Consider the following 19,870-nt stretch of genomic DNA (forward strand, 5'->3'; position numbering starts at 1 on the left):
ACCCACAGGAGACAGACACACGGGACACAGAAGCTCCCGGGCTCCCAGAGGTGCTGCACAGGCGAGGGCAGAAGGCCAGGCCGTGGCCCTTGCGTCCCGATGGGAGGAGCCCTCGGCTCCGCGTGCTGGGTTCCCACCCTCCGGCCCGGTCGTGCTTCCGGAGGAGCAGTGGCGCCCGGCGCCCTGCAGGAGGCGCTCGTGGTGACCCGCTGACCGAGCCCCAGCCCTGCCGGGCGGAAGGCTGCCGCCCTTGCGCCAGTGGGTCCCGCCGTCCCTGAAAACTGCTTTCGGGTCCCCTACCTCCCGCGCGCCTGGCGGAGCAGCAGCTGCCTTCTCCTGGAGGACACCGCCTGGGACGTGCTGGGAGAGGCGGACGTTCCAAGAATCACTTTAGGAAATTTTCTTGCCATTCATTATACTCAGAGCTCAAGGGAGAAAAAAGAATGAGAAGAAATTATAAGGCTAGGATTTCTAGAGGAAAGTGTTTAAGTCTTGGCAGGAAGGAGACAGCCAGCTCCTCTCATGTCTAGGACAGAGGCTGGGGCCGCGCGGGGGGTGCCGTGTGCTCAGGGTGGCCAGCGGTGAATGGCGGTGAAATGGAGGTATTTCTGGGGTTCCAATGAGGTCAAAGGGGACCCACAAACCAGCGGTGTGTTTGTTCCTGCCTCTGTGTTGCCCCCAGTGACTCAGCGGCGGTCGGGGTGCACAGGCGTCCCCTCCCTGACCTAGCGGGTTTGCACACCTGTCCCCTAGGAGTTCAGATTCCTGCCAGCGTGTCTAGTGGGCCGCAGAGGACTGTGGGTGTGAGCCGGCCTCTGGGAGCAGGAGCCAGGAAGGGCCACACACTGCACCCCACTCCCCCCATAAAGCCGGGGTGCGTGGGACGAAGGTGTACACGTGAGCTCACACACATACATGCTCACGCACACATGCACTGGCATCACACAAAATCACAGATACACAGACACACAACACACACTTACTCTCGATGCACATACCTGTGCACACACACAATGCACATGCTCACTCCCCCACACACACACTGTGTACACCACTGTGTACACACTCACAGACACACAATGCACACACACACCTGCACACACATAATTGCTTCTCGAGTCACTGTGTAGAATGGTGACCTTCACCTTCTGATGTCCAGACGAGAAGCCTTTCTTCTTTTTTTTTTTTTTAAGATTTTATTGGGGAAGGGGAACAGGACTTTATTGGGGAACAGTGTGTACTTCCAGGACTTTCTTTCCAAGTTGTTGTCCTTTCAATCTTACTTGTGGAGGGTGCCATTCAGCTTCAAGTTATTGTCCTTTCAGTCTTAGTTGTGGAGGGCGCAGTTCAGCTCCAGGTCCAGTTGCTGTTGCTAGTTGCAGGGGGCACAGCCCACCATCCCTTGCGGGAGTCGAACCGGTAACCTTGTGGTTGAGAGGATGCGCTCCAACCAACTGAGCCATCCGGGAGCTCAGCGGCAGCTCAGCTCAAGGTGCCGTGTTCAATCTTAGTTGCAGAGGGCAGAGCCCACCATCCCTTGCAGGACTCAAGGAATTGAACTGGCAACCTTGTGGTTGAGAGCCCACTGGCCCATGTGGAAATCGAACCGGCAACCCTCGGAGTTAGGAGCACGGAGCTCCAACCGCCTGAGCCACCAGGCCAACCCCTAAGAAGCCGTTTCTGATGGCTCTTGGTGGTCACGGCAGCCACAGCTCTGTGGGTCACATCAGAGGGGTGACTCGCTCACCTGTCCACACTGATGGCCTCTCAGGTGACCTCCCTTTTGCCATGATAACGCACTGCAATGCACAGCTTTGCAAATGGCTTTCAGATTAGTTTCCTCCGATAAATGCAGCAGTCATTGTATCAGCTCCCATGTATATGGCTTTTCCAGAATTATAGACTCAGGACGGAGCACTGTCCACGTGTATGTGTCTCGGTGTCTGTGTGTGCCTCTGTGCGTCCACTGTGTCTGTGTGTGTGTCGCTGCAGCTGTGTCTGTGTTTCGTGTGTGTCGCATGTGTATACGTGGGTTAAGTGTGTCTGAATGTATCTGTGTGTATCTGGATATGTCTTTGTGTGTATTTGTGGGATCATATGTGTGTGTCGTGTGTGTCCGTGTCCTTGTGGGTGCCTGTGTGTGCTGTGTGTCCGTGCAGCTGTGTCCCTGCATGGGTGTAGCCTCTGCAAGGCAGGAGCCTTGGCTGTGAACATGCTGCGGCTCAGCCCAGATGTGAGGAAGCCCCACAAAGGAGAGGACGTCTCCATCAGGAACCTGCCCTCAGCCTCTGCTGTTTCCTGCAACCACAGCAGAATTTCTCATGAAAACAAATTCAGAGCCAGCTGATTCTGCTACCGTCGCCTCACGAGTTTAAGTTTATTTTGGAACTCGGAGCAATAATAAAAAAAAGTCATTACCAGTGATAACAGACTTGGCAGGGAATTTGGCAGTTCCATCCATCAGAGAGCACCCTGAGATTTGTATGCAGTTGTTAAGAAAGTGAGAGAAATGCCTGTTTCACGTTGGTGAACTGTAACCCAGCCACACGCTTGCTGTTAAAAGTCAAAGACGGCGTTCAAATGTCGGGACCGTTAGATACATGGTCGAAATCCAATGACAGAACACATCGGATCTTTGCAGAAGTGAAAGGACGCCTGTTTTCTTGGACAACTGACGGGCACCTACCCCTGACTTCCCAGTCACAGGGGGCAGAAATGCTTCTTTTAACTTGTGGTTGAGACCAGCTGTTCTCTGCTGATTTCATTGGAGGGGTATTCGGTGACTACAGGAGCAGCGGGGGCATGAGGCACGAGCGGAGGGAGTAGCTTCCACTGGGCGCAGCAGTGGCTGTGGGGCCTTAACACCCAAGGGGGCCTGCTAGTCCTCAGAGGAAACTAAGCCCTCAGCCTACAAGGGAATTCTCTTTGTTTAGAGGCAAACTCTTCCATCAAAAGCTTGGGAGGTCCTGCTTGCTTACAAAACAAAGACTGTATTTACTTCTTGCTAGAGAGAGATTTTCCCTTTCTCTCTTCTTTCATTGTTATCCCCACCACCTAGAAGACACTCACTGTTTCCCAAATTGATGATTGACTGAATGGATGAATGAATGAATGAATGAATGAATGAATGAATGAATGAATGAAAGTGTGTACCATTCGCAGTGCTACTGTCCCCTTACTGTTCACCACCCTGTCTCAGGTGCCTGGCTTTCTCATCACTGCTCCATGAGACCACTTCCCATGGGGGACACACACAGCACTGACACATTGTTAATGCAGATTAGAAAAAACTGTACCTAGCACATCCATGTGTGATTTCACAGACATGATTGCTTGGGACAAGGCAAGATTTACTGACATTTCAAAAATACAGAGATGTACACAGAATTATTGCAGAAGTGACAGTACAGTTGGCAGCCTGTGGCATACAGCTGCACAGGTTGTGCACTTGACAATCCCAAGGCATGTCCTTCAGAGTCTGACATCCATGAGCTTCTATAGATTTGAGAAGTGCACAACCTACACGGCTGCCCGTTCCAGCCCTGGCTACTGATACACAGATACGACAAAATGATGAGGAGGGTAGGCAAGTGACTCAAGTTCGGGAAATCATGTTCAGGGCAACCAGACAACTCACTGGGAAAGTGATTTTTCAAACCCCGACACTAAGTGGCCTGAATTGAATGCCCGCCCAGGCTTGAATAGGCAGTTGGACTTGGTCTGTGCTGGCTGCTTCTCCAGGCTCTGAGGGATGCAAAGCCCAGCCTGTGGTGACCCCACCTGAGTCCTCGCAGCTGCAGAAATAGCTGTGGGGAGCTCTGAGCTCAGTGACCCGCGGAGATGAGACGCTCAGGGATGAGGTGTGGGGGTGGGCAGAGGGCTGGGCCCACGCAGCGCTCTGGGCTGCTGGCGACCCGCTCACACGCTCTCCGCTTCCCCCCAGAACCCCCGCCATGATTGGCTGCTCGTTCGTGGTGGACCGGGAGTATTTCGGGGACATTGGCCTGCTGGACCCAGGCATGGAGGTGTACGGTGGCGAGAACATTGAGCTGGGCATGAGGGTAAGTGACGTCTGGGGGAAGGCACATACGGGCGGGCCTGTGCGAAGTGGGGCCGGGCGGGCCTGTGGCCCCAGCCGAGAGCCGGCCTCAGTGAGGACACTCAGCGCCGGCACCAAGGAGCATTCTGCCTGTTGAACGTAAACACAAAAGGTTGTATTTCTTATGTTCATTTTGATCACTCAAGACACTCATGTCTGTTGTCTTACACTAATGGTAGGCTGGTGGCATGGTTGGAAATCTTAGAACCCTTTGGCACAGGGAGTTTGAGTGTCTGCAGTGAGAAGACCCACCCTTACGCTGTTTGGGGTATTTGTCTTGGTTGGATGTAGAAGACAGGGGTGCAGGCGGGAGTTTGGGGGTGCTCGAATCCCCTAGGACTGCTCAGGGGCAGCGTGGGGAGCAGCTTGGTACGAAGGCCCCCAGAAGGGCAGGACACGGCTCTGAGGGGCTGGAGGCGCTGGCCCACATGAGGACGAGGACATGCCCCCCACTGAGGGCACGAGGCACCCCCCACGGAGCCAGAGCTGTCCCAGAACAACTGACACCAGGTGCCTCAGGCCTCCTTCCCACCCCTTCCCTTGACCCCAGACTCTCCTCCTGGTTTTAAACCACCTCTCGAGACCTCAGTACCTAGAGAACTGGTGGAAAGTTCTAGAAGAATCTTGGTTGCCAATCAGGGACCCCAGGGTGGCAGAGCTCCTTCTGCCAGGTGCCCTAAAGTGAGGTGCTCGCAGCCCCACCGGAAACATGCTGGGTCACCCGGTGCTTTGGGTGCAGGTTCCCTCAGGACAGTCCCTCCCCCATGGCATGGACAGTGCCAACCTCAGCAATGGCACACGATGCATGTGGGTGGCAGCTTTCGAGGTGGGAAAGGCTCTGAGAGCAGCTCCCGGCTGGCCAGCGCCTGGCCCAGACCCTCTGTAGCCCATTTCCCACAGGTTGCTGGCCTCAATTAACACACGCTCTGTCCACCGGGTGTGCCAGGCCTGCAGGGAACAAAACATGGGGATCCTGCCTTTCTGCGGCTCCCCTGCCAGGGGCAGAGGCGGTAAGAGGAAAGAAAGTGCCTCTCTTGGTGAGAAATTCGAAAGGGAGGAAGAAGTAGGGGGGAGGTGGGGAGTGCAGGGAGGGGCCTGGTCAGAGAAGGAGACAGCTACAGAAGACCAGGAGCCACAAAGGAGCTGTGGACCTAGCGGGGCAGGATGGGTGTCGTGGCAGAGGGAGCAGCAGGTGCAAAGGCCCTGAGGCAGGTCAGCCTGTGTGGAGAGGAGGAGCAAGGCAGGGCCGCTTCTGCTGGGAGTGAGTGGGGGCCTTGGGAGCTCGGCCGCTTGCCTCCCAGGGGTCGCTCTGTGGAGGTGTGAGGAGAGAAGTGTGCCGCCTGCTGTGCACAGGGCCTGTAAGTACCCCCAAATGAGAAGGGCCTGGGGCCGGGCTCACGGTCTCTGGTGGCTGAGCTGTGCGGCGTGGGGCTGAGCTCTCGTGGGTCTGTGGTTTGTTTCTGGGGCTTCATTTGTTTCTTGGGTTTTGCCTGTGGGCTTTATTCACAGAAAACATTATTTAAGGCAAGTTTTTAAAAATGTATAAAGTGTATTGAAGTTGCCCATTTCAAAGCCGATTTGCTGTAAGCTTTTAAGTTAAGCCTAGACATGGTGTTATTATGGCTGTAAGTGTAATTGGGTAAGAACACTCACCTTCCCTTTTTCTTTGATGAATGTGTGGTTAACTCAGGTCAAACAGATTAAATGCCGTTAAACAGCAATCAATTCCATTTCTGCCTGGAGTTAAATTCCCCTGAACCTTTAAAATGGCGCTGATAAATGAAACATATTTTCTTTCCTCTTTAAGCATTTTGAATGCCTGATATCATAGCAGAAATTCCCCCAAAGTGTTTTTAAAAATTCTCGAGCACCTAATAAACTAAACTTTGGCCAAATCTCAGGTTCTTGGAAACGTTTCAGAGTTTAACTCTCTGCCACGGTCCAATTTTAAATCACGAATTCAGAGTCAGCCCTACGAGTGTGGCCGTCACTTTCCTGAACTGTTTTGATCATTAAACCCCAGACGTCTGTGAACAATTCACAAAACTGACAGGGTGCCGGTCCTCCACGTCTGACTTCCTTCACCGTCTCCCCATGCAGTCCCAATCCTTTCCGGGGGTCAGAGAGGGCGTCCACGTGCCCGGGAACAAGGCCCAGAGCCCCGAGGGAGCTGCAGTGGCGTCTGTCTCCTTTGCCGTCTTAGGCACCAACAGCTGACCCTAAGGAGGGGCCTGGAAGCCGGGCCCTGCCTCCGACCCCTGGCATTCCAGGAGCCTGCTGAGAGGGCACCTGGGTAGGGGGACAGCCCTGGGGAGGGAGGGCCAGCCACCGTCACAGATGCCAGGCGCCCAGGCTGGCGGGGCCAGGAGAAGTACCCGGCTGTCCTCCCCGAGCGCCTTTCTTCTTCCAAAGAAACCTGCTGTGGGTCTCAGGGGTCTAGTAAGCATGGGGGACACACACGGAGCCGACAGACATGGGGGTGGCAGAGCCTGGTGAGAGTCCTGGTCCTGGCTGGAGGGGCGGGTGTGTACTTCAGGTGTGGATGCCCTGGGATGGGGAGTTCCTGCAAAGCCAGGTGTCTGTGTGGCAGGAGGGAGGTGTCAGCCTGTGGTACACTGTGGGAATCATCGCTTCCTGAAACTGGGCCTGGGCGGGGCGCTGCATGGAGCAGACTGTCAGGCTTTTAAAAAACGGGGCTCAGATGGGAAATCTCCACAAAGGATACACAGTGTTCTGTAGAGCAAGTGTGAGGCCCTGGCTTCTTGTTCAAATGGAAAATTCTGTGCTGTCAGAAGGAAAATGATAGTGGGGTGCCTCTCGCGTTTGTGTAGGGGACGTCGGCTGTGGGTCAGCTGCCTGGGCCGCTGGTGCTTCGTCCTTTTCCTGGAGGCCTGGGCAGGGACACTGAGCTCGCTTCATGTCTCGCTTTGATTTCCTTGCCTGGATAGTGGTGTTGGTTATATGGACTACCGTGTTTGCCCGAAAATAGGACCGGGTCTTATATTAAGTTTTGCTCCAAAAGACGCAGTAGGGCTTATGTCCAGGGGATGTCATCCTGACAAATCACGCTTTCCGGTGACTTTCCGGTCAGGTCTCATTTTTCGGGGAAACACGGTTACACAGATGATCGGTGGGTAGGTGGGTGGGTGGATGAATGGCTTTATCAGCTGGGTGGATGGATCACAGCATCGGTTTTAGAGCCAGGGATTATTACAACGGCAAAGAGAGAGGCCAGCTTGAGTAGATGTTGGCCCTCACTTGCAAGGTGAAGTCCCATTGTCAGTGTTTTCAAGACGAAAACCAGCTTCCATCACATTCAGTGGATCCCAACACCCAGAATAACAGAATGACACGCAGCAGAGACACAGCGTCGGCTGCAAAGTGGCACATACTCCCATCGGCACCTCCAGGGTAGTGACATGGCATGTTTGTGTGGCACGTGGACGTCAGGAAGCAGGCGGGTCTCGAGAAGATGGTGACCAGTAAAGGCCAGGGAGGTGCCCAGGGACGGGTGCTGCAGCCTGGGGACCCATCGACATTGCCACCAGCCCCTCGTCCTGCCACAGCAAATGTCCTGTGTGACAAGACGCCAGGCTGGGGTCCCACACGCCACGTTCCGGCTTCCCCACTCCTTGACTGTGCTAGGGACAGCTGGTCCCCACGTGTCGCCCACATGATAACCCTGCTGGGAGAAGCCTCTGAAATGCCGGCCCCACGGCTCTGCTGGCACAGACGCTGCTGGAAGACATGGACGCACACGAGCACCGAGGGTCTCTCACCTGCGTCCCTCACCATCTGCAGCGTGTGCTGCCTGTCTTCCAGGGGGCCTAGTGGGCGGGGCACGCTTGTGTTTTGCTCCCCTCCCTTGCTGCACTGCCCCTCCCCCCACAGGAATGGCAAAGCCCCTGTATGTCACAGAGCCCTGTCTCCCTTCCCTCCACGTGTCCGGCCACCATCTCGTTAGATATAGTATCTTGCTGAGTCCTGGACAGTGGAATGGGGGTGGGGGTGATGGCTTACACCCTCAGGCCTGGCTGGTAAAGCCCCCATGTGTCCCCCACACCCTCATCTGTCTCTATCCACAGCTGAATGTTGAGGTGGGAGGGCCCCTGGGGCAGCACAGCCACTGCCAGAGGAGCCTGGTCCCTGGACGGCGGCGTGGGCAGCCCCCTGCACCAGCTGGCCCACTTCGTTTGGAGATATGAGCCAGACACTAACTGCTGTGTTAACCCACTGAAATTCAGGTGTGGATGGGAGCCATCAGTTCATCCTGCGGACAGAGCACAGGACCCTGCTCGGCATTCTGGGCTGTCATGGGGGACAGGGGACCGTGCCAGCCTTGCCTGGCCCTCAGGCAACCTGGCAGGGCCGAGCTCTTTGGAAACGGGGAGACTATCTCCTAGGTGAGCTTGTCACAGCTCTCAGCCAAGGCAGCAACTGAAGAAGCAGTGTCCCCGGGAGCCAAGAGTCATGCCCAGAAAGCCTTTCCCACCTGAGCCTACACCAGAGAAGCCACTCCATCCGGCTGCGATTTACATGCCAGAATGCCTCTCTGCACATACGTGCACGGACACACACACACACACACACACACACACACACACACACACGAGGCAGCCTGCAAAGGGCTCATAAAATCGCAGCTCAGGGTACAAGGAATTGTTTTGTCACTGAAACCCTCTGCTGGCACCTGCAAATCTTAGGAGAAAGAGTTGAGCGTCCTGGGCCGGTCGCCGATGAAACCTAATGACTTCTGTTCCACCGAAGCAGTGGAGACGGTGGCGGGCGCGTCTGACGTGGTGGGCAAACCCGAGGCATCTGTGTGGCGTTTCCTTTAAACGCGGGACCAGGCAGCGGTGATGACGCGCGGGGACGAGCCCGTTGGCTGCAGCAGACGGCGCGCCGGCCGCACACGCGTTTGCCCCGCCGCCTGCTTCTCGTCCAGCTCAGCCAGAGACTAGCCACAGGGACAGACGGGCCTCTGTGAGGCGACCACCAGGCTGCAAGACACATCCTGCTCTGGGATGAAAGCGGGAGGGATTGGGGTCTGTCCCCCTGCCACCTGCTGTCCTACCCCCAGGTGACCGCAGCCCTGACTCGCTGTTTGAAAGCGTAGGTTCTATCCTTATTAAAGTGAGGTGAGGCCTGAGAGCAGGGGTGGCTGTCATTGAGAGGGGAGGGTCCTGAGAGCTCTGACGCCATTGGATGGGGGAGGCCTGGACCTCAGGCCGGAGAGCGCGTTTGGGCGCTTGTACCAGACAGCAGCCCTCCAGGCATGTCCTCCGGCCAGGGCACTGCTTCAAGGGGACAGCTGCAGGCGGGCGTAGATGGCCTGTGTGCCACGTTCCTGGCTGCGGGGAGACTGTGCTGTAAATTAAAGGAACTCAGAGTCAGAAAAGCAGCTCCATAAAAATGATGTTGGATACATTCTCCTCCCAGCCCCCGCTCGCCGCGTGGGTGAGAGGCAAAGCTGCAGGAAGCGCAGCTTTTGAAAAGCAGTGGCACTCCAGAAAAATGTCATTTTGATCATTGCAGTGGCCTGAAGAAAAAGGGGCCAAAAACGAGACAAATGTCAACCTGCTTCAGAATGAATGTTCTGAGAACGTGGGTAGGAGGGAAGACGCTTGGGGCCGTGTCACCTGGCTGCACACTCCCGAGGCCACTGGCCACCCCCCCCACCGTGATGGCCCTGGCCCACCCCAGCCCCGCGGGCTCACCGTCAGGCCAAGACCCACATTGCCCGGCAGCGCCGAGTGGTGGCTCCAATCTGACTGTTTTTTTAAAAAAGATTTTATTGGCAAAGGGGAACAGGATTTTATTGGGGAACAGTGTGTATTTCCAGGGCTTTTGGGGAACAGTGTGTTTTTCCCAGGACTCATCAGCTCCATTCAAGTCAAGTTGTTGTCCTTTCAGTCTTAGTTGTGGAGGGCGCAGCTCAGCTCCAGGTCTAGTTGCCGTTGTTAGTTGCAGGGGGCGCAGCCCACCATCTGTTATGGGAATTGAACCAGCAACCTTGTGCTTGAGAGCCTGCGCTCCAACCAACAGCCATCTGTCCACCCGGGAGCTCGGCGGCAGCTCATTGACTTCATTCTAGTTGTGGAGGGTGCAGCTCGCTGGCCCATGTGGGAATCGAACCGGCAGCCCCGTTGCCCAGAGCTCGCGCTCTGACCGGCTGAGCCACCCGTCCGCCCCAATCTGACTGTTTTGACAATGAATAAGGCATTGACTGGCACCCGTGCTGACGGGTCAGTATTCCTGGATTTCTTAAGGGCTGGGTCTTACCTGTAAGGACGGCTGCCACTCTGGACTCCCACCCTCAGGGACCAGCTCTGAGAGCCTGAGATCTGTGGGGATGAGTGGCGGGGCTCCTGGGGGTCCCTGAGGGCCCGGTGGGGGTCCTGCGTATGAGCGGCTTCCCCTGAGCAGCTGCCTGAGACCTGACACCTGGGCCTCCCATTGTGTTTGCTGTTTCTATTTGGGTGGCAATTAACCAAGCTGATTGAGAAAATTAGTGGTTAGACACAGGGTGAGTGTGACGGTCACATTTAGGTCATGTGACCCTGCTCTGTGCCGCCTGCACAGCTCTGGGTGAAGAAGCAACTTGGGGCTTCACCCAGTAGTTCTGGCTCCCTGCCTCCCCACGAGCCAGCTGTGTGATCTTGGATTTGTTTCTTAACCTCTCTGTGCCTCAGTCCTTGTTTTCACCCATAATGAGAACAAGGTTAATCCTCCACCTGCCCCAACATCAGGTTGTGTTGGGTTTGTCTTCATCCCACTGCCACCTGTGGATCCAGCTTCATCAGTTAGGAACGTAACAGCAGAAAACCCCACTAACCAAGGCTTGAACAGATAGAGATTTAGTTGTCTCGTGAAGCACGGACCTGATATAGCAGCTGCACGGTCAGCACAGGAACTCAGGCTCTGTCTCACTTTCCATCGGCCATGGTCATACGATGGCTGCCACTGCTCCAGACCTCCCTTCTGCTTTCCTAGCGGGAAGAAGGGAAGGGGGGCAAGCACCCTGCTAGTGGGATCTGTCTCTTTTTAACATAAGCCACAGCTTTCCCCAAACCCTACCCCGGGACTTCTGCTTACAGCTCATTGGCCAGAACTGCAGCTGCAGGGGCAGGGAACCCGGGCTTTGTGATGAATTGACAGTCTGGCCCCGTGGCTCCATCACCGCTCACTTAGAAATGCCCCCCACTCTTGCCCCACAACCTGTTCTCCACACGGAAGCCGCCAGCCCAGGGATGCCCCGAGCTTGAGCCTCGAGCCATCTCTGCCTCCTTCCCCCACGTCTCAGCAAGCCTTGAGCCTAAAACTCTCGTGGCTGCTAAGTTGAAGTGGAACATACAGAAGTGAGAGGGGGTCGTGGTGCAAAATCTGTTTCTGTGATGGGTGAGGGTTCAAACGGTCAGGGATTTTGGGGATCTTAGTTAAGAGGAGCCACTGAGTGTCGACTTCTGTAGACCCAGGTTGTGTGTCTGTTTGGGGTACTTGAAGGGGTGTTTGAAAGGAAGCTGCTCTTTTTAAATTAGATTGTGGGTTTGTCGAGGGGTTGGTGGTAGACAGGAACCCTCTTGGGCCAGGCTTCCTGGCACAGAGCCAGCGTTGCGTGGCTGTGGGGGGGCCCCAGGACGGGGATGCAGCCCTGTCCAGGCTTTGGTGAACTCGACCCCCAGCCGTGGCTGCATTTCCACTGGTGTCCCCTGCACGCGCCCACAGGCACCAGGCCTCCTGGTGCCACAGCAGGTGTGTCCTGGGGTCTGTGAACGGGATGGGGTGGGGGTAGGGGTGGAGGGGCGGAGCCGGCCACCCAGAGGGGCCGCTGTCCCGGCAGGTGTGGCAGTGCGGGGGCAGCATGGAGGTGCTGCCCTGCTCTCGCGTGGCCCACATCGAGCGCACCAAGAAGCCCTACAACAACGACATTGATTACTACGCCAAGCGCAACGCCCTGCGGGCGGCTGAGGTGTGGATGGACGGCTTCAAGTCCCATGTGTACATGGCCTGGAATATTCCCATGACCGTAAGCCAGCCCGGGCAGGGGAGGGGCGGGGCCGTCGAAGCCAGAGCCAGGCCCTTGTGGACGGTACCCTGGGAACAGCCTGGGGGGTTGACAAAGCACATAGCCTGTCCTCATGAGGCAGGGGGCCTCCCAAGCTTCGCTCAGCGAGGACGGTGAGAACGTCATCACTTCCACCAATGAGAGCCGTTTCTAGCAGCTGTTAAGATCATTGGCAAGCCGCCCACACTGTGCTGTTTCAGTGGCAGACGTGACTCAAGCGTCACTGTTCCTGCTGGGTGAGCCCCCAGGAGGATAGCGGTCCCTCCTCTGGCCACAGGGTGCCCCTCCGAAGCTGAGTTCAGCACGGAGGCCGTGATGTGATGGTGATGATAATGACGCAGGAGAAACTCACAGAATCCTGTTACCCGCCCAGAGATCTGCAGTCTCACACAGGGACTCACCGCTCCTAGGGGCAGAGCCAACACACTGAGGTCCCCTGCAGGACCTTGAATGAGGCCTCAGGGTCCGCCTGCTGTGGCGATGGTGGCTTCTTCTCCCCCTGTTTGCTGCTGTCAAGAAGCAGGGGCTGGGCACAAACCACAGGTGCCCAATCAGCAGCCTGTGGCTGGGGTGCGGGAGCTTGGAGAAGTGTGCTTGGGTATGCCTGTGTGCACACTGTGTGTGCAGGAGCATGTACATGTTTGCATGTGTGTGTGTGTATGGTGTACATGTGTGAGTGTGCACGTGTGTTTTGCACATGTGTACGCATGTGTGTATGTGTGCACGTGTACACGTGTTTGCATGTGTGCACAGGTGTGTGCACATGTGTGCGTGTGTGACTGTGCACCTGTGCATATGTATGTGTGCCCCATACTCATGGCAGAGACCCGGGTCCTGGGGTCTCCCGCACTCAGTGCCCTTCCTGCCTCGCTTCCCACCTCGAAGAACCCAGGAGTGGACTTCGGGGACGTGTCTGAGCGGCTGGCCCTGCGCCAGAGGCTGAAATGTCGCAGCTTCAAGTGGTACCTGGAGAACGTGTACCCTGAGATGAGGACTTACAACGATACCCTCACGTACGGAGAGGTACCGCCTCCACTGGGATGGCTCCTCCGGTCAGGCAGGCTTCCCCCAGGCCCCACGCCCACCTGCCCATGTCCTCACACTGCAGCACCCCAGCCCCAGTGTGTTCCCACCCGTACCCTCCCCTGTGCCCGTGTGCATGTCCACGGACACCAGACAGCAGCACAGGTGCGTTCCCTTGGGCGAGTCCCCCCTCTGCAGGGGGCCCAGTCTGTACACGTAGGCGAGGGGCGTGTCTATGTGTGCCTCCCCATGACAAGCAGGTCGGCCCTTCAGAGAAGCCCAGCGAGTCCCTTCCTGCGAGCTCCCCCACCCCAGCTCCCCCTGCCCCATCCCTGTCCTCCCTCCCCCACCCCTGCTTCCCCATCCCCTTCCTTCTTCCACCCTCCTCCCTCACTCCCTGCCCCCTCCCCTGCTTCTCAGCCAGGACGCCCTGGTGGGTCTCAGCCACCCGTGGGCATCAGGCTCACACTTTCCTGAGACTGGCCCAGAGCAGGCTGCTCGGCCCGTCAGGGGACGGGTGTGTGAAGCCCCCTCCAGCCTCGCCTCCACCTGGGGACCCTCTGCCATGGGTTTCTCCTTTGGTTTCTGGTCGTAGGTGAGAAACAGCAAAGCCAGTGGCTACTGCTTGGACCAGGGAGCAGAGGACGACGACCGAGCGATCCTCTACCCGTGCCACGGGATGTCCTCCCAGGTAGGGCGGTGACTTCCACAACGGCAAGTGGGAGGCGGTGCCCCAGGGGGTCTGCTGGGTGTCCTGGCCCCTGAAGCCACCGCAAGTGGCGTGGGGCCCTCCAGGACATGCTCACCGTCACGCCAGCTGCTCAGCCTTTGGTGCCTCGGGCCTCGGCTCTCCCATCCCTCAGATGGGACGATGACTCTGCCCACCTCTCAGGGCTGTTGTGTGGACAGCAGTGGACGTGTGGACCAGCATTTGCCACCATGTCGATGTCACCCAGCAGACAGGGGCCCTTCACACACGACGACGCTGCTGTTTATGGAGCACTTTACATTGAGTGCCCACTGGGGCCTCACCAGAGCCCGAGAGGCAGGCACTGTCATAGCTCCTGCTACCATTGCACACGAGGACACCCAGGCACAGAGAGGTCACACAGCTGGGCAGGGGCCGGAATCTAGAGCAAACAACCTGAACTAGGACTGGCACACATGACTTTGGGGCCGCTCTCATGTGTTCGCCTTGTGATTCAAGGTCAGATGAGGTGACCTGGGCACCTGTGAAATTCTCCTCCCTGATGCTGAGGTGATGGGCCCCACAGGGTGAGACGCTGAGCAAAGTTCTAGGGGACCAGGGGAGCAGGGACGTCAGGAGGCCGACCCCATGTGGGCTCCCCACGCACACCAGGTGTCCCGGGAAAGCCGGCTCTGGTGACAGGGCCCCCCAGCCCAGCCCAGCCCAGGAGGCGGCCACCTCGGGTCACCGGCCTGCTCTCTGGCCTCTCCCAGCTGGTGCGCTACAGCGCAGAGGGTCTGCTGCAGCTGGGCCCCCTGGGCTCCACTTCCTTCCTGCCCGACTCCAAGTGCCTGGTGGATGATGGCAGGGCACGCACACCCGCCCTGAAGAAGTGCGAGGACGTGGCCCGGCCAGCCCAGCGGCTGTGGGACTTCACCCAGGTCAGTGGGCCCCTCAGGTCAGCCCGTGGGTGGGAATGAGGGCAGTGGGAGGCCTGAATCAGCTGCTCCCACATGAACCCCATCTCACAGAGGTTCGGTGGCTTGCCAGGGTCATGGCCAGGAAGGGCCAGCTGCTCTGACCAGCCCTGGACCCCACACCCCCTCCTCCTCCAGCCTCCTGGTGAGGGGTTTTTGGGAAAGGATAAGGTATGACAGCCACCTGAAGCCCTCCCCCCGCCACAGGCCAGGGGGCCAGCCTGTAATTCCTTAGGCTCTGCTGGAAACAGCTCCCCTCCACCCTGGGGCTTTTGGGGACTGCTGGGCTCGAATCCCAGACCCTGAGAACAGACCTGTGGGCTGACAAGTTTAAAGCTGGCCTCCTGCCTGGACGGATCAGCAATCTGTGCCCCCCGCCAGAGCTCTGCGCATTCCGCATGCAGGCCCCTCCCTGGACCGAGGGATGCAAACAGCACACACACCCTCAGTGTGCAGCTGGGTGGACCCAGTGCCAGAAAGGACGTCGAACGTGTGTCCAGCCCCACCCAGGGTCCCGAGGCCACGTCCCTTCTACTCTCTGCGTGGGGTCCTCTGGTCCTGAGCCCCGCGGATCTGCTCCCTGCGTCCGCCCTCCCTCACCCCGCCCGAGCTCCCGTTGGGCAGCATGTGTCATCTGGAGACATTGTGATCTCTGCCTCACCTCACACACCCTCTGCCAAGGCTCCTGCTGAGCAGACTCGTGACACGTAAATGTGTGACACTGTGTGGGGCTCTGGTTACAGGAGAGGCTGCAGGGATGAGCGGAGCCAACAAGGGTCAGTAGTCCCCAAGAGGCGGGGCCTGGGACCGGGTCAGTGAGGGCCAGACTCAGTGAGGATGCTGTTGGAGAAGGATGGAGAACAGACAAGAGATGGTCCTGGGGTCCTCAGGCTCGGGCCAGGGCCCCGTGTGTGTGGGGACTGAGGGCAAATGACCAGCCAGGAGCCAGGGAGGGGCCTGCCGGGGGGGAATGCCATCTCAGGGGTCCTGGACTCTGGTGTCCTGGGGACTCCTGAGACCCCAGGAGCAGGGCAGGCGGGAGGGGGGCACGTAGGAGGACAGAGGGACGAGGGGCAGACCGGACCCTGAGTCTCCGGCGGCCGTGAGTGACCGCACGGGCTTCCTTGCCTTACTCCCCGGATGCTCTCAGGACAGCCCCCAGGCGCCCATGCTGACTCAGTTTCCCTCCCCTGAAGAGCGGCCCCATCGTGAGCCGCGACACCGGCAGGTGCCTGGAGGTGGAGCTGTCCAAGGACGCCAACTTCGGGCTGCGGCTGGTGGTGCAGAGGTGCTCGGGGCAGAAGTGGACCATCAGAAACGGGATCAAGCATGGGCGGCACTGACCCCGGCCCTGGCCTCCCCCAACACCGACGCCGAGGGCCTGGGACAGCCACCCTGAGTTACTGCCCGGAGCCGGCTGTGCCCTCACACAGGGAGGCTGGGACCTCCCGCCTGCTGGCGTGTGGTTGGGTCCTGTCCCCTGGGACGGCGGCCTCCCTGCGTGCTCTGGAGGACGATGCCGGGATCGGCCCCCACCTGGAGCAGAGCCCTCCCAGCTGGGGTCGCTGACAGCAACTCCAACTCCAAACCACGTGCCTTTCCCACGGGACTCTTGCCCAGCCGCCCGAACAGCCACCTTTCTGCATGTGCTGAAGCCCCTGTATAGCCCCCAGGCAGAACTGCCCCCTGTGAACTCAGAGGGCGGCGGGCTGCCCCTTGCTGCCCTTCTGTGGTCACCCCAGCGGACTCCAAAAGCATGAAGAGCGGAGCCTCTCCACCTGTGGCTGGTGAGACGGGAAATGGGACGCCAGCCGCGGTGTCCCAAAGACAGCCCATGGGCAATGTTAGGAGAGGGCGCCCATGTGACTGCTTCAGTCCAGTGAAGAGTGGGTTAAAGGACACAGACCTGTGTCTCGTCCACCGGAGTCGGAGCCGGTCGGCTGGCCAGGGGAGAGTCCCTGTCCCAGCGTCTCACCCAGCAGGGGTCAGCCAACGAGCACCCACGGCCCCTCACCTGTTTTTATAAATAAAGTTTTATCGGCACATGGCCACACCCTCCCTGTTGATGTACTGTCCACGGTCAGATGGTGGCTTTCAGCTCCGGGGGTTAAGCCAACCCCCCACACACCCTCCAGGGCTGTCCTCGGGCCTCCATCATTGGTGGTGGGAGAGGGACGGCAGTCCCCGGGGTGTGAGGGCTCCGACCTGCGCTTGGGGTCAAGGGGGCATTTGTGGTTTTCTTGCCCCAGGAGAAGCAGAGCCTGCCTTTCACTGTCCTCCAGCCCTGGCCCGGTGGCACACGCCCTTCCCTGGCACCCGGCCCACTGGGCATGCACCCCAGCGTCCCCTCCTCCACTTCTCCCTGGGGATCCTGACCCCCCCATTCCTTCTGGCCTTGCCTCCTGCACCTGGGAGAAGCTCAGCAGAGAATTCTACTGGCTCCAACCTGTATCCCCCCAAACTCTGTTCCAGATTTCCCCAAAATTTTAAGACAATGATGGAGCAAAGAGCTGGTGGTGAATGAGCCTCAAAAGTCAGTTGCTAGTGAAGGACCCACGTGCTGGGTCCACAGAGTCCAGAAGTTTCCCCATGCAGCACTATTAGGGTGCAGGGTATACAGGCTGGGGTTTAACATGGAAGATACCGCAGCCTCAAAATTACACCCCACCCTCCAACTTACACACGTGTGTCACGGTTCATTAGGCAAGTTGACAGTCAAAGGCGGCCGGTTTGCAGCCCGCACAGGATCTCACGGAAAACCTGACACCTAGAAAAGCCCTTCTCAATTCCTCCACAAACCTCCGTCTCGGAGGTGGTACGTCCCATGTTTGAAAGCCTGCTCTGCCCGTCAGAGTCCTGCTGGCACCAGGGCTTGTGAGGGTGGAAGAGGTGACTGGGAGGGGACACTGAGCTGGGTCCCCGGGCTGTGGGACAGGCGGTCACCCCTGTCCTCTGTGGGGAGGCGCCGGAGGCCCTCTGGCGTGTCTCTGAGTCCACTGTAACCGAGGAGGAACGAAACGGCCTTGATAGAACACGGTCACGGAACGCTCTTATTTTTCCAGTTACGCACTTCAGTCCTTACCCGCCTCATGAGGCCTGGCTTTGCCAGAAGAACTGCCGGGGAATCCTGGCGCCAGCTCAATGTAAAGAGCCCCCACCCAAACGTGGGCTGGAAAGACGGAGCAGGACGCCACTGCGCAGTTGCAGCTCATGGCCACATGGTGGCGCTGCTGAGACGCTGCCCCGCGCAGTTTTGTGATGGACACTTGGTCGGGCCCGTGGGACGTCAGGACTGGTCTGGACCCGCGTCTGCACCGCACGCGCGCGCGCCCCACGCTGGGGCACCTCCCAGGTCTTTCCAAGTCATGGTGACATGCACTTCCATCGAAGTGTCCTGGGCTCAGAAGCCCGTCCAGCCCCATTTCCTGCAGCCTCTAGCCTCTAGCTTCTTTTGCCTAAAGACACAACTGTTTTTCTTCTTTGCCTGTTTTAACAGCACACACTTTCCACGACGCAGGTCCGGGATTTCACACCCCAATCCTACCTTCCTTCCACTCTGCCTGGCCACCTAGTTTTTTGTTTGTCTGTTTTTGTTTCTTTTTAAACAACAGTCGTGTTTTAAATGGCCAAGATACAAGCAAATAAAATTTAATAAAACTTAACCACTGGCCCGCTTCTTTTATTAATTCAATTATAAACTGGCTCTGTAGCAAATTTAGAAAAACCCACATCATTTGTTTAAAATGGTTCGTTGGTAACCAAACATAATAACCAGGGCCCTGGGAAGGGCTGTTAACAAGCTTCAGATGAAAAGCAGGAAACACAGGTTTCTTTCCTCCCATGTGCCCTTGATATAGACCATGTGTATCCAAATTTAATTTTGTCTAATAAAAACGTTCATCACTCTAGTGGATCTTCCTGACAGGTCAGACTGTCTGGGTGGTGGACCCTGTGGGAAGCAGCAGGTGGTGGGATTTGGCCCAGGGAGTGGGGTCCCTGGGGCGGAGAGGTCAGCCCCAACCCCTGGAGCAGGTGGGAGAGGCAGCCCCAGAGGCCTCCGCGGGGTGCAGGCCTGGTGAGTGCTGGCCAGGCACCCCACGGGCAGACCAGAACGAGTCTTCTCCAGTCCAGGGGAAGCTCTCATGTGGCCGTCCCTGGGCCCCGAGGGCGGGCTGGTCTGGAAGAGACCACGGGATGAAGGGCACTGGAGGCTGAGGCCCTTCCCACCCCGGCGTTCACCCTGTCCTGGGGCCCTTGGCCCAGTCCCGGGCACAGGCAGGGGTGGGCGCCCGGTGGTTTTCCCTCCAGGGGGTCTCTGTGCATGAGTGGATTTTAGGGCTGAGCCTGGCCCCGGCACGGTCAGTGAGGGTGGGTGGGGCTGGGGCTGAGAGGGCCGGGTGACGGGAACATGGCTTCTTTCTGGGCCTCACCTCCCCCTGCACCCCCTCAGGCCAGCTGCAGGGGTGTGCGACCCTGCTGGCGTCCCTCGGGCCCCAACACAGAAGGGCCTCAACCCACAGGACACTTACCTGAAATTCCTGTTGCGTGTGAACAAGGAGGCCTGCCAATCATGTGGTGGGTCCCGCCCACATGCCCGCCACTCCGAGGCCTCCCCAGGCCCCCCTTCAATAGAGACTTGCCTGGGCCAGTCATTCATTCACTTCAGTCACTCGCTCATTTGTTCCACAGGCACGTTCTGAGCACAGTGGCAGGGGCCAAAGGCGACAAGAGCCCCCAACCACTAGTAGCAACACTCCCTCCCTCGCTGGACCGCCGGGGAGAAGGATCAGCACGCCCTGAGCCCGGTGAGTCACGAGCGGGGTCGCGGCAAAGGTTTGCCTCTAGATAGAACTCTGTGTGTGACGTGACTTTGTAGAGCTTGACTACCTGGGATCACGACACCCGAGTGTGGTTATAATCGAAGGAAACGTGGCTTCAGTTAGCAGTGTCGACTGAAAACCAGCATTGACTCGGGGCTTAAATACCAAAAGGATTTATGGGGGGGAGAGGGAGAGAAA

General features: G+C 58.0%; 1 protein-coding gene across 4 annotated transcripts in view; it reads left to right on the forward strand.

The window, feature by feature from the left end:
* Nucleotides 1-19,657, forward strand: part of GALNT9 (polypeptide N-acetylgalactosaminyltransferase 9) — a 56,776-nt gene extending 37,119 nt beyond the window's left edge. Inside the window, exons 6-11 of one of the 4 annotated variants that reach the window (XM_033098089.1) lie at nucleotides 3,944-4,061; nucleotides 11,940-12,125; nucleotides 13,050-13,187; nucleotides 13,783-13,878; nucleotides 14,649-14,816; nucleotides 19,542-19,657. In XM_033098089.1, coding sequence (XP_032953980.1) covers nucleotides 3,944-4,061; nucleotides 11,940-12,125; nucleotides 13,050-13,187; nucleotides 13,783-13,878; nucleotides 14,649-14,816; nucleotides 19,542-19,652 — 817 coding nt within the window. In that variant the 3' untranslated portion in view covers nucleotides 19,653-19,657. Of the gene's footprint in view, nucleotides 1-3,943; nucleotides 4,062-11,939; nucleotides 12,126-13,049; nucleotides 13,188-13,782; nucleotides 13,879-14,648; nucleotides 14,817-15,256; nucleotides 15,893-16,002; nucleotides 18,515-19,541 lie in introns of those variants that run through there. The other 3 variants (XM_033098087.1, XM_033098088.1, XM_033098086.1) reach the window with 3 other exon arrangements.
* The last annotated feature ends 213 nt before the right edge of the window (nucleotides 19,658-19,870 follow it).

This window comes from Rhinolophus ferrumequinum, chromosome 25 (genome assembly GCF_004115265.2).
Source record: "Rhinolophus ferrumequinum isolate MPI-CBG mRhiFer1 chromosome 25, mRhiFer1_v1.p, whole genome shotgun sequence".
Lineage (NCBI taxonomy): Eukaryota > Metazoa > Chordata > Mammalia > Chiroptera > Rhinolophidae > Rhinolophus > Rhinolophus ferrumequinum.